The sequence below is a fragment of the Podarcis gaigeae genome (genome assembly GCF_964106915.1).
Source record: "Podarcis gaigeae genome assembly, chromosome: 5".
Lineage (NCBI taxonomy): Eukaryota > Metazoa > Chordata > Lepidosauria > Squamata > Lacertidae > Podarcis > Podarcis gaigeae.
The window spans coordinates 85670548-85683945 of record NC_139681.1 but is presented as its reverse complement, the minus strand read 5'-3'; the positions used below and the strand labels follow the sequence as shown (position 1 = coordinate 85683945).

General features: G+C 44.2%; 1 protein-coding gene across 11 annotated transcripts in view; it reads left to right on the top strand.

Annotated features, from left to right (window-relative positions):
- LRRC31 (leucine rich repeat containing 31) overlaps nucleotides 1-13398 on the top strand; it is a gene marked incomplete at its 3' end in the record, with an annotated part of 40259 nt that overhangs the window by 14969 nt on the left and 11892 nt on the right. For 5 of the 11 annotated variants that reach the window (XM_083739551.1, XM_083739553.1, XM_083739552.1 and 2 more), the window contains one exon: nucleotides 9733-9896. In XM_083739551.1, the coding sequence (XP_083595677.1) occupies nucleotides 9734-9896 (163 nt within the window). In that variant the 5' untranslated portion in view covers nucleotide 9733. Of the gene's footprint in view, nucleotides 1-7801; nucleotides 7913-9732; nucleotides 9897-11854; nucleotides 12373-13398 lie in introns of those variants that run through there. The other 6 variants (XM_083739546.1, XM_083739547.1, XM_083739548.1 and 3 more) reach the window with 3 other exon arrangements.

Below are 13398 nucleotides of genomic sequence, written 5' to 3'. Positions count from 1 at the left end.
TCTTCAGGCTGGTTGTGTTGCTTGGTTGGCTTTTAAGACACATTGGGATTAGGCCATCAAAAAACTCTTAACTAACGATGACTTTGCTTTAAATACAAACTCAATTTATCTTGATTAGCCTTCATCCCTGCATTTAAGCCCTCCCCACTCTGACATCACAGGCCCTTCTCCCAGACCATCTCTCAGGAGGGCTGTAAAAAAAAAAAACATAATTACTTACAAGTAGCACATTCCACTGAGCTGATAAACCTATTTTAACATTTAACCTGTTAAGCTGGTGTTAGTCTTTAAGGCAATTGGTGCATCCTCTGAAAATCTGAATCGTTCCTGAAATTATGCACTTGGCAGCAGAAAAATGATCAGAATTGTTCTGACTGTTATCAGTCCACAATTGATTTTTTAAGAAGCTGTTTACTTCTGCCACATGACAGGTCTGTTGCCCCATAATTACTTATCCTGTTGGGCTGGAAAGATTAAAGTGCTGTTAAGCACACTGTGAGGCTAACAGACGGATCAGATGGTTATACTGCTCAAGCTCACAGTTTACTCTTTAATTCTCCCTGTCAGTTAGTTAACACCTCTCAGGCTGAACTGAGATGCTAAGGGCCTCTTCACAAGTTATCCATTTCTTAGTGAGATGTAGGGAAAGGTCAAATTACCTGTTCCAGGTAGCCTGACACATTACAATTAGAACTGGGGTGATTAATACTGACAACACCCCCTTGTCTGGTTTCAGAGAAGCACTCCCTTGCCAGGGATATATAACTGGAAGCTGCAGTCAGTTGAAGACAACTTGGCCCAGCCCATGCAAGGCTAACTCTGCCCTGATCTCCCTTTTCTCAGTACAGTATTCACTAACTGAAGCCTGGCTTTGACCTTCCCCAGAAAAGACCTGCATACCTTGTTATATGCCACTTCCTACTATTAATGTACTTGCTCAAACGTCTTCTGCATGCACCAGATTTGCATGGGAATGATGCATACTGCTTCACTGCCTTGGATTTGTAATCAAACATTCTCTAATAAGAAGATTAATCTACTGGGTCACCTGTTATGCCAGATAATGCTAGGCCTGCCCTCAATTTTTGACGTCATGTGCCCCTGACTCCCTAAAGCAGGGGAGGGAAGTGTCAGGACTGGAAGCCAAATTCAGCCCTCCAGACCTCTCTGCCTGGCAACGCCCCTCACTGGCTCTGCACCATGCCCTCTTCAGGAGTTGTTACCTGGCTGGAAGTGGTGCTGAAATGTCATCATGTCTATTGCTTGGTCAGTTAGAGGATGGACAGGTGTTTGGGTGTAAAATGTAAATTATTGTATGAGTCTGTAAGAGTAACAACCATTGCTCAGCCTTCTTTTTCCTCTGGCCTCTCCCACCAATGTCATGTGGCACTCAAAAGGTTGCCTACGTGAGAATGTGGCCCTTGACCTGATATTGGTTCCCTGGCCTAAAAGGCTGCTATGCAAATTTGGGCTCTGTAGATTCATTCAGGAGAACGTAGCTGCTGGTGTAACAATGCAGTCCTACGTGTGTTCCATGCATACATGCCATCTTGGAATGCATCTAACTGAATCACAAGGTGGCATTCAATGAAATTTTGCCCAACATAGACCCATTGAAATCAATGGACCTAACTTAGTTGCATTCATTGATTTTAACGGGTATACCACGGGTAAAACTTAATTGAATACTTAGGGTTGCCATATTTCAAAAAGCTTTTTTTTTAATGAAAATGCCAAAAGTTCCAGGGCAAAAGATCGCCTTCAGGAAGGTCCCCCTGCCTGTCACTTATGTCTTTGAAATCCCAGTAGTGTCCAGGAAAATCTGGGCATATGGCAGCCCTAGAATACTACCCATTGAGCTCAGGGACTGCAGTGGCCTGCCTGGTATGAGTCTGACGCTTTGCATATTCTGAGGAGAGTGCAGGGACTGGGAGGGCAGCAAGATCGAGGAACTCATCAAAGGGCCACCAGCAGGCACAGAGGCTGCCTAGCTCCAGCACAGATTGATGAAATCATTGTTGTGAGCCAAGGTCCAGTAGACTCTGGCCTGGTAAAACAGGGAACTGGTTCCTGACAGAAACTATCATGAAATTCAGCAAGAGAGAGGCATTACCTTTCCACTATCAGAGATGTTTAGAATTAAAACAGGTTCCACACACATAATATTTGCTGCAATTGGGGGAGCAGGGACTAAATAATAAATAATGAAATTAAGCCAGTAGTTTTGCAAACCCACCACCATACCCTGGCAGGCAGAGTGGAACCTAGAGAAGTTCTTTCAATACTAGGGAGATATACTTCCATCTGGTCCCAGTCAACAGCCTGGCTCAGGGGTATGAAGCATCTGGCCTTCCAGGCGTTCTTGGGCTCAAACATCTAACTAGCTCAGCCAGCATTATCAAAAGTCAGTGATGGTGGGAATTGTAGTCCAGCAGGAGGGCCACAGATTAGCCACCCCTTTTGAACTTTTTAAACTAACCAACTTTTTGAACTAGCCACTTTTTGAACTCACCAAAGTTTCTGAATGGTCTTCAAAGGCAGTCCCATGTACTGTACAACAAATTACAGCAGTCAACCCTAGATTATACTGGTGCATGTATGACTGTGGACAGGTTATCTCTACCCGGGAGAGGATGCAAGTGGTTCTTTGTTGCAGAGGCTACCAAGCTTACCTAGGCTTCCAGTGCCAATGCTGGATCCAGGAGTACGCCCAGCCCTATTAACCTGATCCTTTAGGGAAAGTGCAGTCCCATCTGAGACATCTTGAATACCATCTTCCTGAACAAATAGCTACCAACAAAATTCTCATCTTCTTGGAACTGAGTTTCAGTTTACTGCCCTGCCTCCACCCCCATTACTGATTCCAGTCACCTTATTTAATTCTAGATGGTGCTTGGATCTGATACAATGGGTAAGCTTTGTCAAGCTGCTTGGCAACAGTGACCACAGTGCCCTTAAGTTCAAACATACATGTGGGTGGGAATGTCAGGCAGATGAGCTTTTCTGGAGACCTGAATTAATTGCTTCTTAACAGCCCAGCAGGACTTGCGTGCTTTTCTGTTTCTTTTTTACACTCCCTAGGTTAATTCTTGTCTGCCTTAATTGTGGCAGTCTGGTTGTCATGTGCAACAGAGTTGCTGCAAAAGAGCTTAAGATCCAGTTTTTATCATTCTTGGATCTTTCCCGTGGCTATTTTTTTTTTAAAGGTCACTTTATTCAAACATCCTCTTCCAGACTATCTGTACTGAGACACCAGCCTCTGTCCAAAGATCTGGTCATTGCACTTTACTGCTGTGCCAGACCCGCTTTCCATATATTTGCATTTGCTTCCTTAATGTTTCTCTTTCAAAAGTGCCAGGGCATTTTCTTAGTTTCTAGGGACACTTAGAGAACACATTCACATTTCACTTGAAACTATGGAAAGGGACAGCACCTGACATCTGCTCAGCACAATCACTAAAACTTAGTTCAAATCACTAAACCTGCTTAAAGGTAAAGGGACCCCTGACCATTAGGTCCAGTCGTGGCCGACTCTGGAGTTGCAGTGCTCATCTTGCTTTATTGGCCGAGGGAGCCGGCGTACAGCTTCCGGGTCATGTGGCCAGCATGACTAAGCCGCTTCTGACGAACCAGAGCAGCGCACGGAAACGCCGTTTACCTTCCCGCCGGAGCGGTACCTATTTATCTACTTGCACTTTGACATGCTTTCAAACTGCTAGGTTGGCAGGAGCAGGGACTGAGCAACGGGAGCTCACCCTGTCGCGGGGATTTGAACCACCGACCTTCTGATCAGCAAGTCCTAGGCCCTGTGGTTTAACCCACAGTGTCACCCGCGGTGTCTTAAAACCTTCTCAAAAAGTTCAACAAAATCTTTATCCTTCTGGCTCATTGGTGAAAAAGAAGGATCAGAATCTCTGCTCTACAATACTGCCCAGGGCACTTCCTGCTAAGGGAGCAAAAGAGGAATGTCAACTTCATGCTTGGCTCATGTGCTTACAGCTGCATCTGGCAGGCAGCTCTTGAGAAAAGGATGCTAAACTAGGTAGATCTGTGGGCCCACTCCAGCTGGGCTCCTTTTATGTCAGGGGTGGGGAACCTCAGGCCTGAGAGCAAAATATGGCCCTTCAAGCCTCAGGACTCTCCCTCATCCACAATGTGCATTGGAGGGGAGGGAGACCAGGGCCACAGCTAGTGGCTAAGGGCTAAAGCCCCCTAAACCCAATCAAAGGATTCAGATCTGGATAGGCCTTGCTGGAGGCCTATCCAGATCTGAATCCTTTGATTGGGTTTAGGGGGCTTTAGCCCTTAGCCACTAGCTGTGGGAAGGGATTTTGGGAGGGAAGGGATCATGCACTCAAGTCAAACCTTGTGATTCATGTCACATGCAGTCTGGTCCTTAAGAGCTTAAGTCAGGGGCATCCAATATTTTAAAACAATTCAGTGTTAACACTACAAAGTTCTAGTAATTCTCTAGTACTGTATTATCTCTGTGTATTTTTACTGTGATCTGTAAATCCATATATTAATTATATTTAATATTGCTCTATTTAGTTAATGATTCATGAACTGGAAATAAAGTGATGCTGGCATTAATATTCATCATAAGTAATATTTAAAATGTGACCTATTAAACAGCCATGGCAGTGGAGTTCTCCTTAATCAAGCCAAACATCTGTATTCCAGATGGAAGCATCAGTGATCCTTAGTCATGATTTTAATTAGCCTCTGGCAATTAATGTAGCTTGCAGGCCTTGATTGAACTCATCAGATTATTTATTCATGCAAATGCTTCAGTGCAAGGGGATTACTTTTGATATATTAAGGGCTAATGTAGTGTAGGAACTAACAGGCTGAGCAATGAAGCTGGAAATAAGCTCTTTCAAAGCTTGCCTTGACTGTAAACTCAGGATATGAGCCTCAAAAATACCCCCAATGGAGGTAATAATATTGACCTACTTTACATGGTCGTCGTAAGGATTAGTGAAATAATGACTCAGTTCAAATCATGGCATAGCACAAACACATATGAGAGCACAGGTTCCTGGAGAGGAGATTGTGGGCACTGTGTTCCTTCTCTGGTTCTCCCACTACCTCACAAAATATGTTGTAGTTTGGCTTAGCATATCATCCAAACTCGTGGTTTGTCCCCTCCGGACAAATCATGAGCTTGTAAACCAAGAAGAAACCTTGGTTACAGCTTGTGGTTTGTTTAGCATGAGGCAAACATGCTAAACAAGCCTGGGTTCAGATGGCACATCAATCCAAACCATAGCTTAGCTCCAGTTAATGGAGCAGAAACAGGACTGATGAAGAGTACAGTGACCTTGAGCTTCCCTTTGAGAACCCACACACTCACACTGAGCCATAGCTTGGCTTAGTGTTATGTGCAAACCAGGAAATTAATACTCTAGGAAATGCTATGGTAATTCCAAGCAGTTGTGTGGAAATCATGGTTTTGGCCAACTAATAATGATAATGATAATGATAATAAATTATTTTTATTTGTACCCCGCCTTCGCTGGCCAGATCCGGGCTCAGGGCGGCTAACATCATTAAACTAACACAGTATACAAAGAACATAAAAACAGGCAATTAATACATCTTAAAGTTAGTTCAGTGCAAATTAAAATCTGGACAGATGGCAGTCCATGGGTAAAATTGAGAGTAATGTATTCTGTGGAAAATATTTTCTAGCCACCAATTTATTTATTTATCAGGTCTGTTTTAGATGTATCACTTGGAAACAGTGTATGTACAGTGGGACACCATCCCCATGCTCACATTCTCCAGCACAGATTTGACGGCATGCAAGGTCAGACAAAGTACCGTGTGCATAATGCCTTCATTTCCTCAACCCTTTTATTCCTTAAGGCGAATGAAGGAGCAGTTGTGGGCATGGGGATTTCATGTGCCTATAAGCACCTCAGTGTCGGTAAAGAAACACTAGGAGATACATACAGGTTCCTTAGCATGACTAAACTAAGGCTAAGTACACATTACAGGCTTAAAATGCTGTGCGGTTGTATTCTCTTGCTCTTTTTCAATTCGTTTTTGCAATTCCTGGTAAACATCATCACAGTTTGATGTGTTTCCATTCTGGCTGCTGTCTGTCCACAATTTTTCTACCCCATTCCCTATTGGTGAAGCTTTCATCCTTCCAAGTCTGCTCCCTAGAGATCATCGCCCTGTGGTTGCAGCTGTACATCTTTCAGATGTAATGGGATTTACTTCCAACCAAGTAAGAGAGGAACACATCACAGAGTTTAAGTTTAAGCACTTTTTTCACATTTCAAGCCCACACTCACACACACACTGCTCATATTAAGTCAGATTAATAGTCTCTCCAACTGGTCTATATTGACCTGCAGTGACTCTTCAGGGCAGGGTGGTCCAATGAATAGTCCAAAGGCTGCAAGCGGCCCTCGGGGCCTCTTTTTGTGGCCTTCAGCCCCTGTACTGCTGGCTTTGGGAAGGAGGCATGAGGGCTCTGATAGGGTCCTAAAGTCCTCCTGCCTCCTTCCCAAAGCCCAGCTTTGTGAAGGAGGTAGGAGAGCTCCAGGACCCTGCCAGATCCTCGCACCTCCTTCCCATAGCCCTGTGCCTCGCTTAGCCAGCTTTGGAAAGATTGGGGGGGGGGCATCAAATGTTGGCCTTGCTCCTGCTGTCCAGTGCGACAAGGCAGTGTGTGGCCCATGGGTTCCATGTTGAAGTACTCTTGCAGCCCACTTGGTATGAAAAGTTGGACCACCCTGCTCAAGAGTCTCAAGCAGGGGCCTTTCCTTGCCCTACTGCTAGATGCCAGTGACTAAACCTTAGAGCCCTTTCACGTGTGAAACATGTGCTCTACAACTGAGCGACAGCCCTTCCCATGGGGAATATTGATGCTCTTATCCATGAGCCCCAATCTGGTTTCCTTTGGTGGGGCTGAACTTCAGTGCATAGGCAGAGTATACAGAGCTCTCTCATCAACGAAATCTTCCTTGTTCTTTTAATGGGTGGCGAGACCCATAGGCACAAATCAATACATGACTGGAGCTGCTGTCTCTACATTGAGGTACCTTTGCGCAGGAACTATATATGTGCATCAGATTAAACCCTTCAAATTTCCCTATTTTCCAGGGATAGTCCCAGATTTACACAAGCCATCCCAGTTTCTGATTTGATCCCAGAATGTCCTACTTTTCCTTAAGACGTCCCTATTTTCTTCAGAGACATGTTGGAGGGTATGGAGTTATTCGACTCCCAAGCCATATGAAGGCAGCCCTATATAACAAAAGGTTTTTTTTTAATGATTAATGTTTAATGATTTTTTTTAATATGTTGGAAGTCACCTGAGTGGCTGGGGCAACCCAGACAAATGGGCAGGGTATAAATAGTAAAATAATAATGTAGAATGTTGTTGTTGTTTAGTCGTTTAGTCGTGTCCGACTCTTCGTCACCCCATGGACCAGAGCACGCCAGGCACTCCTGTCTTCCACTGCCTCCCATAGTTTGGTCAAATAGGACCAAATAGTAGAATAGGACATCCCTATTTTCCCCATAGAAATGTTGGAGGGTATGTCTGATACTAGAGAGGGCTCTTTGCCTTTGAACTGTAAACTTTTATGTTGAGATGGCAGAATTGAGTGTCTTCTTGGGAAGTACCACCTAGGCTGGACTAGACTCACTACTAAACTGAAAAGGAAATCCTCAAAATAATACTTCATGATTAAGTGCATGCAATATAGGATTTTGGTGTTTGCAAATCCTTTTTTTCAAATCAACTTGTGGCATTAATCCTCTAATGGCATTATTCCCTTAGACTATATGCCGGATTAAGGAGTCATGATGAGGCAAAGTACAAAAATCCACACTAATCTTTCAAAGGAGGATGCTGCGTGGGATGCAGCTAACGAGGTTGTCCCCATTAAGGGTTGGTCCTTCTTCTGTCCACCTAGTCCCTTCCCCTTCTGGCATATCATGGTGACGAAGTGGAAGGAATATATTTGTAGATGGTGTGTACACAAGAAACACCCAAGCAGTTCCATGGCCAGAATCTGCCCTCCTTGAAATCAGTCATTAGTAACTTGATAACTTCCATTGTAAAGGCTTCTGTGCTTTGTACGATGTGAATGCAAGACAACTTATGAAACCTGTTTCCTTGTGCGTTTGGAAGCTAGGTTTTCTTCTGAAAATCACACAAGAAAGCACAATACCTTATCATAGTTGCAGAGTTCAGCACCTGAGTAAAACATGCTTTTGGAAAACAATGTCCCGCATGTCTTTGAGAAAGGAAAATAGTCACTAGCATTCCCTTTCTGACTATATTATTCCTACAAATGCATGGCCTGATAACCCAGATATACCCCCAGTCCTGTCCCTCTGTAGTGTAAGCAGAGGTGATTGCTGCAATGCCTAGACCACTATGCTATTTCTAGCTTGTAGAACACGCCATATAGAGTCAGACCATTGTTCTATCGAACTCAGGGTCATCCACAGCTGATGGTTGGAGCTTCCAAGCACAGTACAATACTAGCCTCAATTATTAGGTTTAGGGCAGGTATGCTTGGTCCAAACGGTGTCATGGGCCAAGTGGGTAGGCATCAATGCTTCTGAACACCAGCTGCTGGAAACCACAAGAGGGAAGAGTGCTATTGTGTGTGTGTCATGCTCTGCTCACTGGCTTCCCATAGGCATCTGGGTGGCCACTGTGAGAACAGGATGCTAGACTGGATGGGCCATTGGACTGATCCAGCAGGTTGTTCTTATTGCTGGCAGGCATTCAGACGGGGTCTCCCCCAGCCCCACTTGGAGATGCCAAGGATTGAACTTGGGACCTTCTGCATGCAAAGCAGAAGCTCTACTTGTGAGCTACAGCCCTTCTTCAACAACTACTCCAACAACCGCTCTTTTTAAAGGTTCCACAATTATATGGGGAAACAGCTCCCTTGCCATGATTTCATTTCAGGGGCTGGAGCATCTCCTCTTGGACAGCCCAATACTAACTGAAGCCATGGGAAGGGGCAGTTAACTTCATTGCCTTCCCACCGCACCACTGCTGAAGCCACAGGCTAACCAGGCAGTGCCTCCTCAACCAGAGATGAAAATCATGGTGCTGTATGAAACTGGTGGCCAGGTAGTTCACTTTCAGTGATTAGGTACCAATTTTCACATGTGAAAAAGGAAGAGCCGTAGCTCAGAACAGGTGCAGGCAAAAGGTCGATCCCTGGCATCTCCAGATAGGACTAGAAATGAAATTCCTGGTCTCAAACTCTGGGGAGACACTGCCTGTCAGTGCAAACAATATTGTGCTGGCTGGACCGATGGTCCAATGTGTTTCTGGATCACTGCGATATCATATAAGGCTGCACATTTTAGTATTGCTGCACATCTCATCTTTCAAATGGTAAAGTTCTGGGGATTTTAGCACCTGGTACATACTAGCAAAGTTGTGTGATCACCATTTCTATGTGAAATGCAGAAGATGATACCAGCTGAATGAATACAGTATCCGCCACAAAACTGGAGGCATCAGAAAATAAAGAAAATAAGTACATCATCTGTTACCTCCATTCCTTCCAAATAGGACTGGTTATCTTGGAGATTCTTGCAAGAGACTAAGCCAAGCTTGAGGTTCTGAAGACCCAATACAGCTATCCACTGTGTTCAGTATTTTGCTATTCCATGACTCTGTACATCACCAGAGTTAACTTTTTCTTGTCCTGCGTGTTCACACCCTTTGTATATTTGCAGAATGGTGTATTTACCCAACATTACCTGTCTTTCAGCCAGTGTGCTATGTACACACTCCTTCATCAATCCATCACCTCTTGGTTATTCTGCACTGAAATCTCTCCAGTACTTTGATGTGTTCCTTGACTTTCTGTCACTTCATCTCATGGGTGTGCAGTGCAAAAGTGCGTATCCAGTGAGATCATCTGATGTGCTACTCCCATTTTTTCCTGAATCTTCAACTAGTAATTCTTATTTTTTATTCTTAGATTCAAAGACAGATACATTTTTGCATTGCTATTATTAACAATTCAATTTATTAGGCATTTGCTGTGTAAAAAGTTTCTAAGCAGCTTACAAAGATTTAAAAACATAAAGCATAACATGAAATAAAAAAGAAATGAAGGGGGTACCAAATATATTACAATAAAACCATACAAAAATCCCTAAATCCTGTTAAAACTGCAGCAAAAGCTTTGGCAACAAAAAATGTCATCCAACAAATCATCTCTCAAATGCATGGGAGAAGAGATAAGTTAATACCTGGCACCAAAAGGATGTTTATGCTGGCACCAGGCGGATCTCACTGGGGAAAGCATTCCATAAGCAGGGAGCTACAACTGAAAAGGCCCTTGTCACCACTCTCCAAACCTTCCTCAGAGAGGGCACCTAGAGAAGGGCCACAGATTAACATCTAAGGGTCTGGGAAGGTACATAACAGGACAGATGCTCCAACAGATTTTGCTTTCTAAAGCACTAGTTGGGCAAGAATTGTGCCTTTGCCTTTGAAAAAGCACTGAGTTTAGATACCGTGGGTCTTGGCCCTTGGACAAGTCACTAATTTCTCAGGCTCAATTCTAAATCTGTAAAATGGAATGATAGTGATCTGCTTAATAGGAATTTTGTCATTGCAGTGATATAGGAAGTCACAGAAGAATAAGAATGGTAACATATGATGTTCTTAAGATGTTGTCAGGACTGCCGCTAGGTCCCAGCTCACAGAGGACCAACGCCCAGTGGATATTATATACAAAAGTCTTTATTGAAGTTTAGTTTCCATTTCCAAGCTCTGGGCGCGCAGGCCCACGTCTTAACGCTAGACCGGCTAAGTCCCCTCTGACTCACTGCTCCACCCACACCAGTTTAAGATTCTAGCCCGGCTCCACCTCTTGCGCTGCTCTTTCCTGCGTTGGGTCCTTCTGCCCTCTGGGGTTCCCTCCTTCCTGGACTCCTCTGACGCGGAGCCTCCTGAGTCTTGCCCCTCCCTCCGGCGGGCTTTAGGACCTGGCTCCCTTCCCGGGCTCCCCGCTGTGCCGCGCTCCTGTACATTTGAACTTGGCGCGCGCGCCCAGCCGGTGACTTTCCTTCTGACCGTTTCCCCGCTTCCTGATGTGGGTGTTGCCAAACCTGACTCCTCTCCTCCCTCTGGTGGTGAGGACACTGGTCCCGACTCCTGGGACTCCCCCTCCCCACTGCGCTCTGGTGGAGACGCTGGCCCTGATCTCCAGCTGCTGTTCAGAGACTCCCCGCTGGCCCCTCCCTCTTGAGGTTTCTCCCTTGGAATCTCCCTTGCTCTGGCCACCGGCGCTCCCTTCTGTGAGTCCTCCGATTCGCTAGAGAGGCTTGTGGAATAACTCTGGCCACTGTCACTGCCTGCGCCCCCCTCGTACTCCTCCTCCTCACTCTCCATTTGCTCCCCCTCCTGTGTCTCTCCTTCTGAACCCCTGACAGATGTATTATGTGAAAACCTAATGAAAAAAATATTTTTTTTTTAAAAAGGAATTTTGTCTGTGCAAGCATAGTAGAAATGATGAAGACCTTTGTAAATTTTAAAATAAATAATGTGCTACATTAATGACAGAAGTATTATGGCCAGAAGAAACAGAGCATTTTTCTGGCAGATCACTTTCTTCAAAAGATTTTGGCAGATTTCATTATGAATCCTACCCTAACTATGAGGACTAACTTTGAAGACTAAATCACAATAGGTATAAGATATTTTTGGGAAATGAACACACTGTAATAATATTGCTTCATATATTTATCTCCACAGAAGTATGCTAGCTATTTGATCTCTCGGCTTTTCCCAGACTCCATCAGTGTTACTTTTAAAAGGGAACACAAAGATCCTTTTTTTCTTCAGGTAGTCTTGTAATTTGAGCTATAAAGTGACTCAGCCTTCCCAGCTGCCAGCAATCCGTCACATGTAAGAGGCTCCGGTATCAAAGTCTACACAACTACTTCCTCTTTTCTCTTGGAATGATCCTACCCCACTACACAAAAAATTGCTGACCAGACTGTTCAAATGAAATGTTCGAGGAGGTAGTTGGGCAAAACCGTTGAAAAGACGCTTCAAAGAAAAGGTTACGGTAATGCTTTCCACCGGACCATCATCTCCCTTGAAAATACTTTTGAACTCTGCACAGTTCTTCTGAAGACCATATGTCCCTTCTTCACCATCGCACCAAAGCAAGAATTTTGCATGAGAAAGCTATAATATAAGAACAGAAAGTGTCTGAAGACAAGCAATAAAGCAACTGGAACTGAATCAAGAACAAACTCAAAAGGATGATCAGTATCAAAGCTGATTTGTTTCATAAGCCATGAAAATACTTCGAAAGATAAAACAACCTTTCAATTTAAAAAAAATGGAAGCTGAAGGTAGGTTGTTTTACTGTGTCTCATAAAAACCTCTGGAAATGCTTATTCTGTATTATGTATTTTAAGCTTTAGCATGCTCTGTCCCCAAGAACTCAGGGAGCAATGCTTAAAAACAGGTGCAACCAACAGATCAAAATGCTCCGTAGTTAGCAAGCATAAATATTGTGTGACAGGGGTGGGGAACCTCTGGCTCTTATGCCAGATTTGGTCTCCAAACCATGCCCACCTCCCTCACACCTGAAGCCATATGTGATTTAAGGTTTGCTGTGGGTATTGCAAAGGAAGAATCAGGAGCTCAAAGTGAGCTCTTGAGTTTTCCTTTGCCAGAACAAGGTGTGCTCCCACCACCCTTCAGCTGGTTTTCAGAGCCTTAAAGAGCAGTTTGGGGCTGTTTGCAACAGGGCTTTGAATCAACTCTGCATTGCAATTTGAAGTCCCAACAACCCAGGTTTCAAAGCACAGTATCACACACCCCACAAAGTAAAAAATTCCCAAATTTAAAGGTAAGTTTGCCTTTAAATACAAACTGGATTTCTCCCTGTCCTTGGTGCCCGTGCTTTTATTTTGGTTATACAGTATTGATATGGTTACAGATAGGTAGCCGTGTTGGTCTGCCATAGTCAAAACAAAAAAAATTCCTTCCAGTAGCACCTTAAAGACCAACTAAGTCAGTTCTTGGTATGAGCTTTCGTGTGCATGCACACTTCTTCAGATACACTGAAACAGAAGTTTCCAGACCCTTCTATATAGTGAGAAGGTGGGGAGGGGTATTACTCAGAAGGCTGGCCTGAACAAAGACCTTGGATTCTTATCTCATTATACATGACAAAGCCATTTTTCACCTTTTCACCCCTTGCTTCTTCCTGTAAGACCTATTGCAGGCCTCGTCAACAGGCTCATCACAGCTATCTGCCAATCACCCATTCCCACCAGCCTTCTGAGTAATACCCCTCCTCACCTTCTCACTATATAGAAGGGTCTGGAAACTTCTGTTTCAGTGTATCTGAAGAAGTGTGCATGCACACG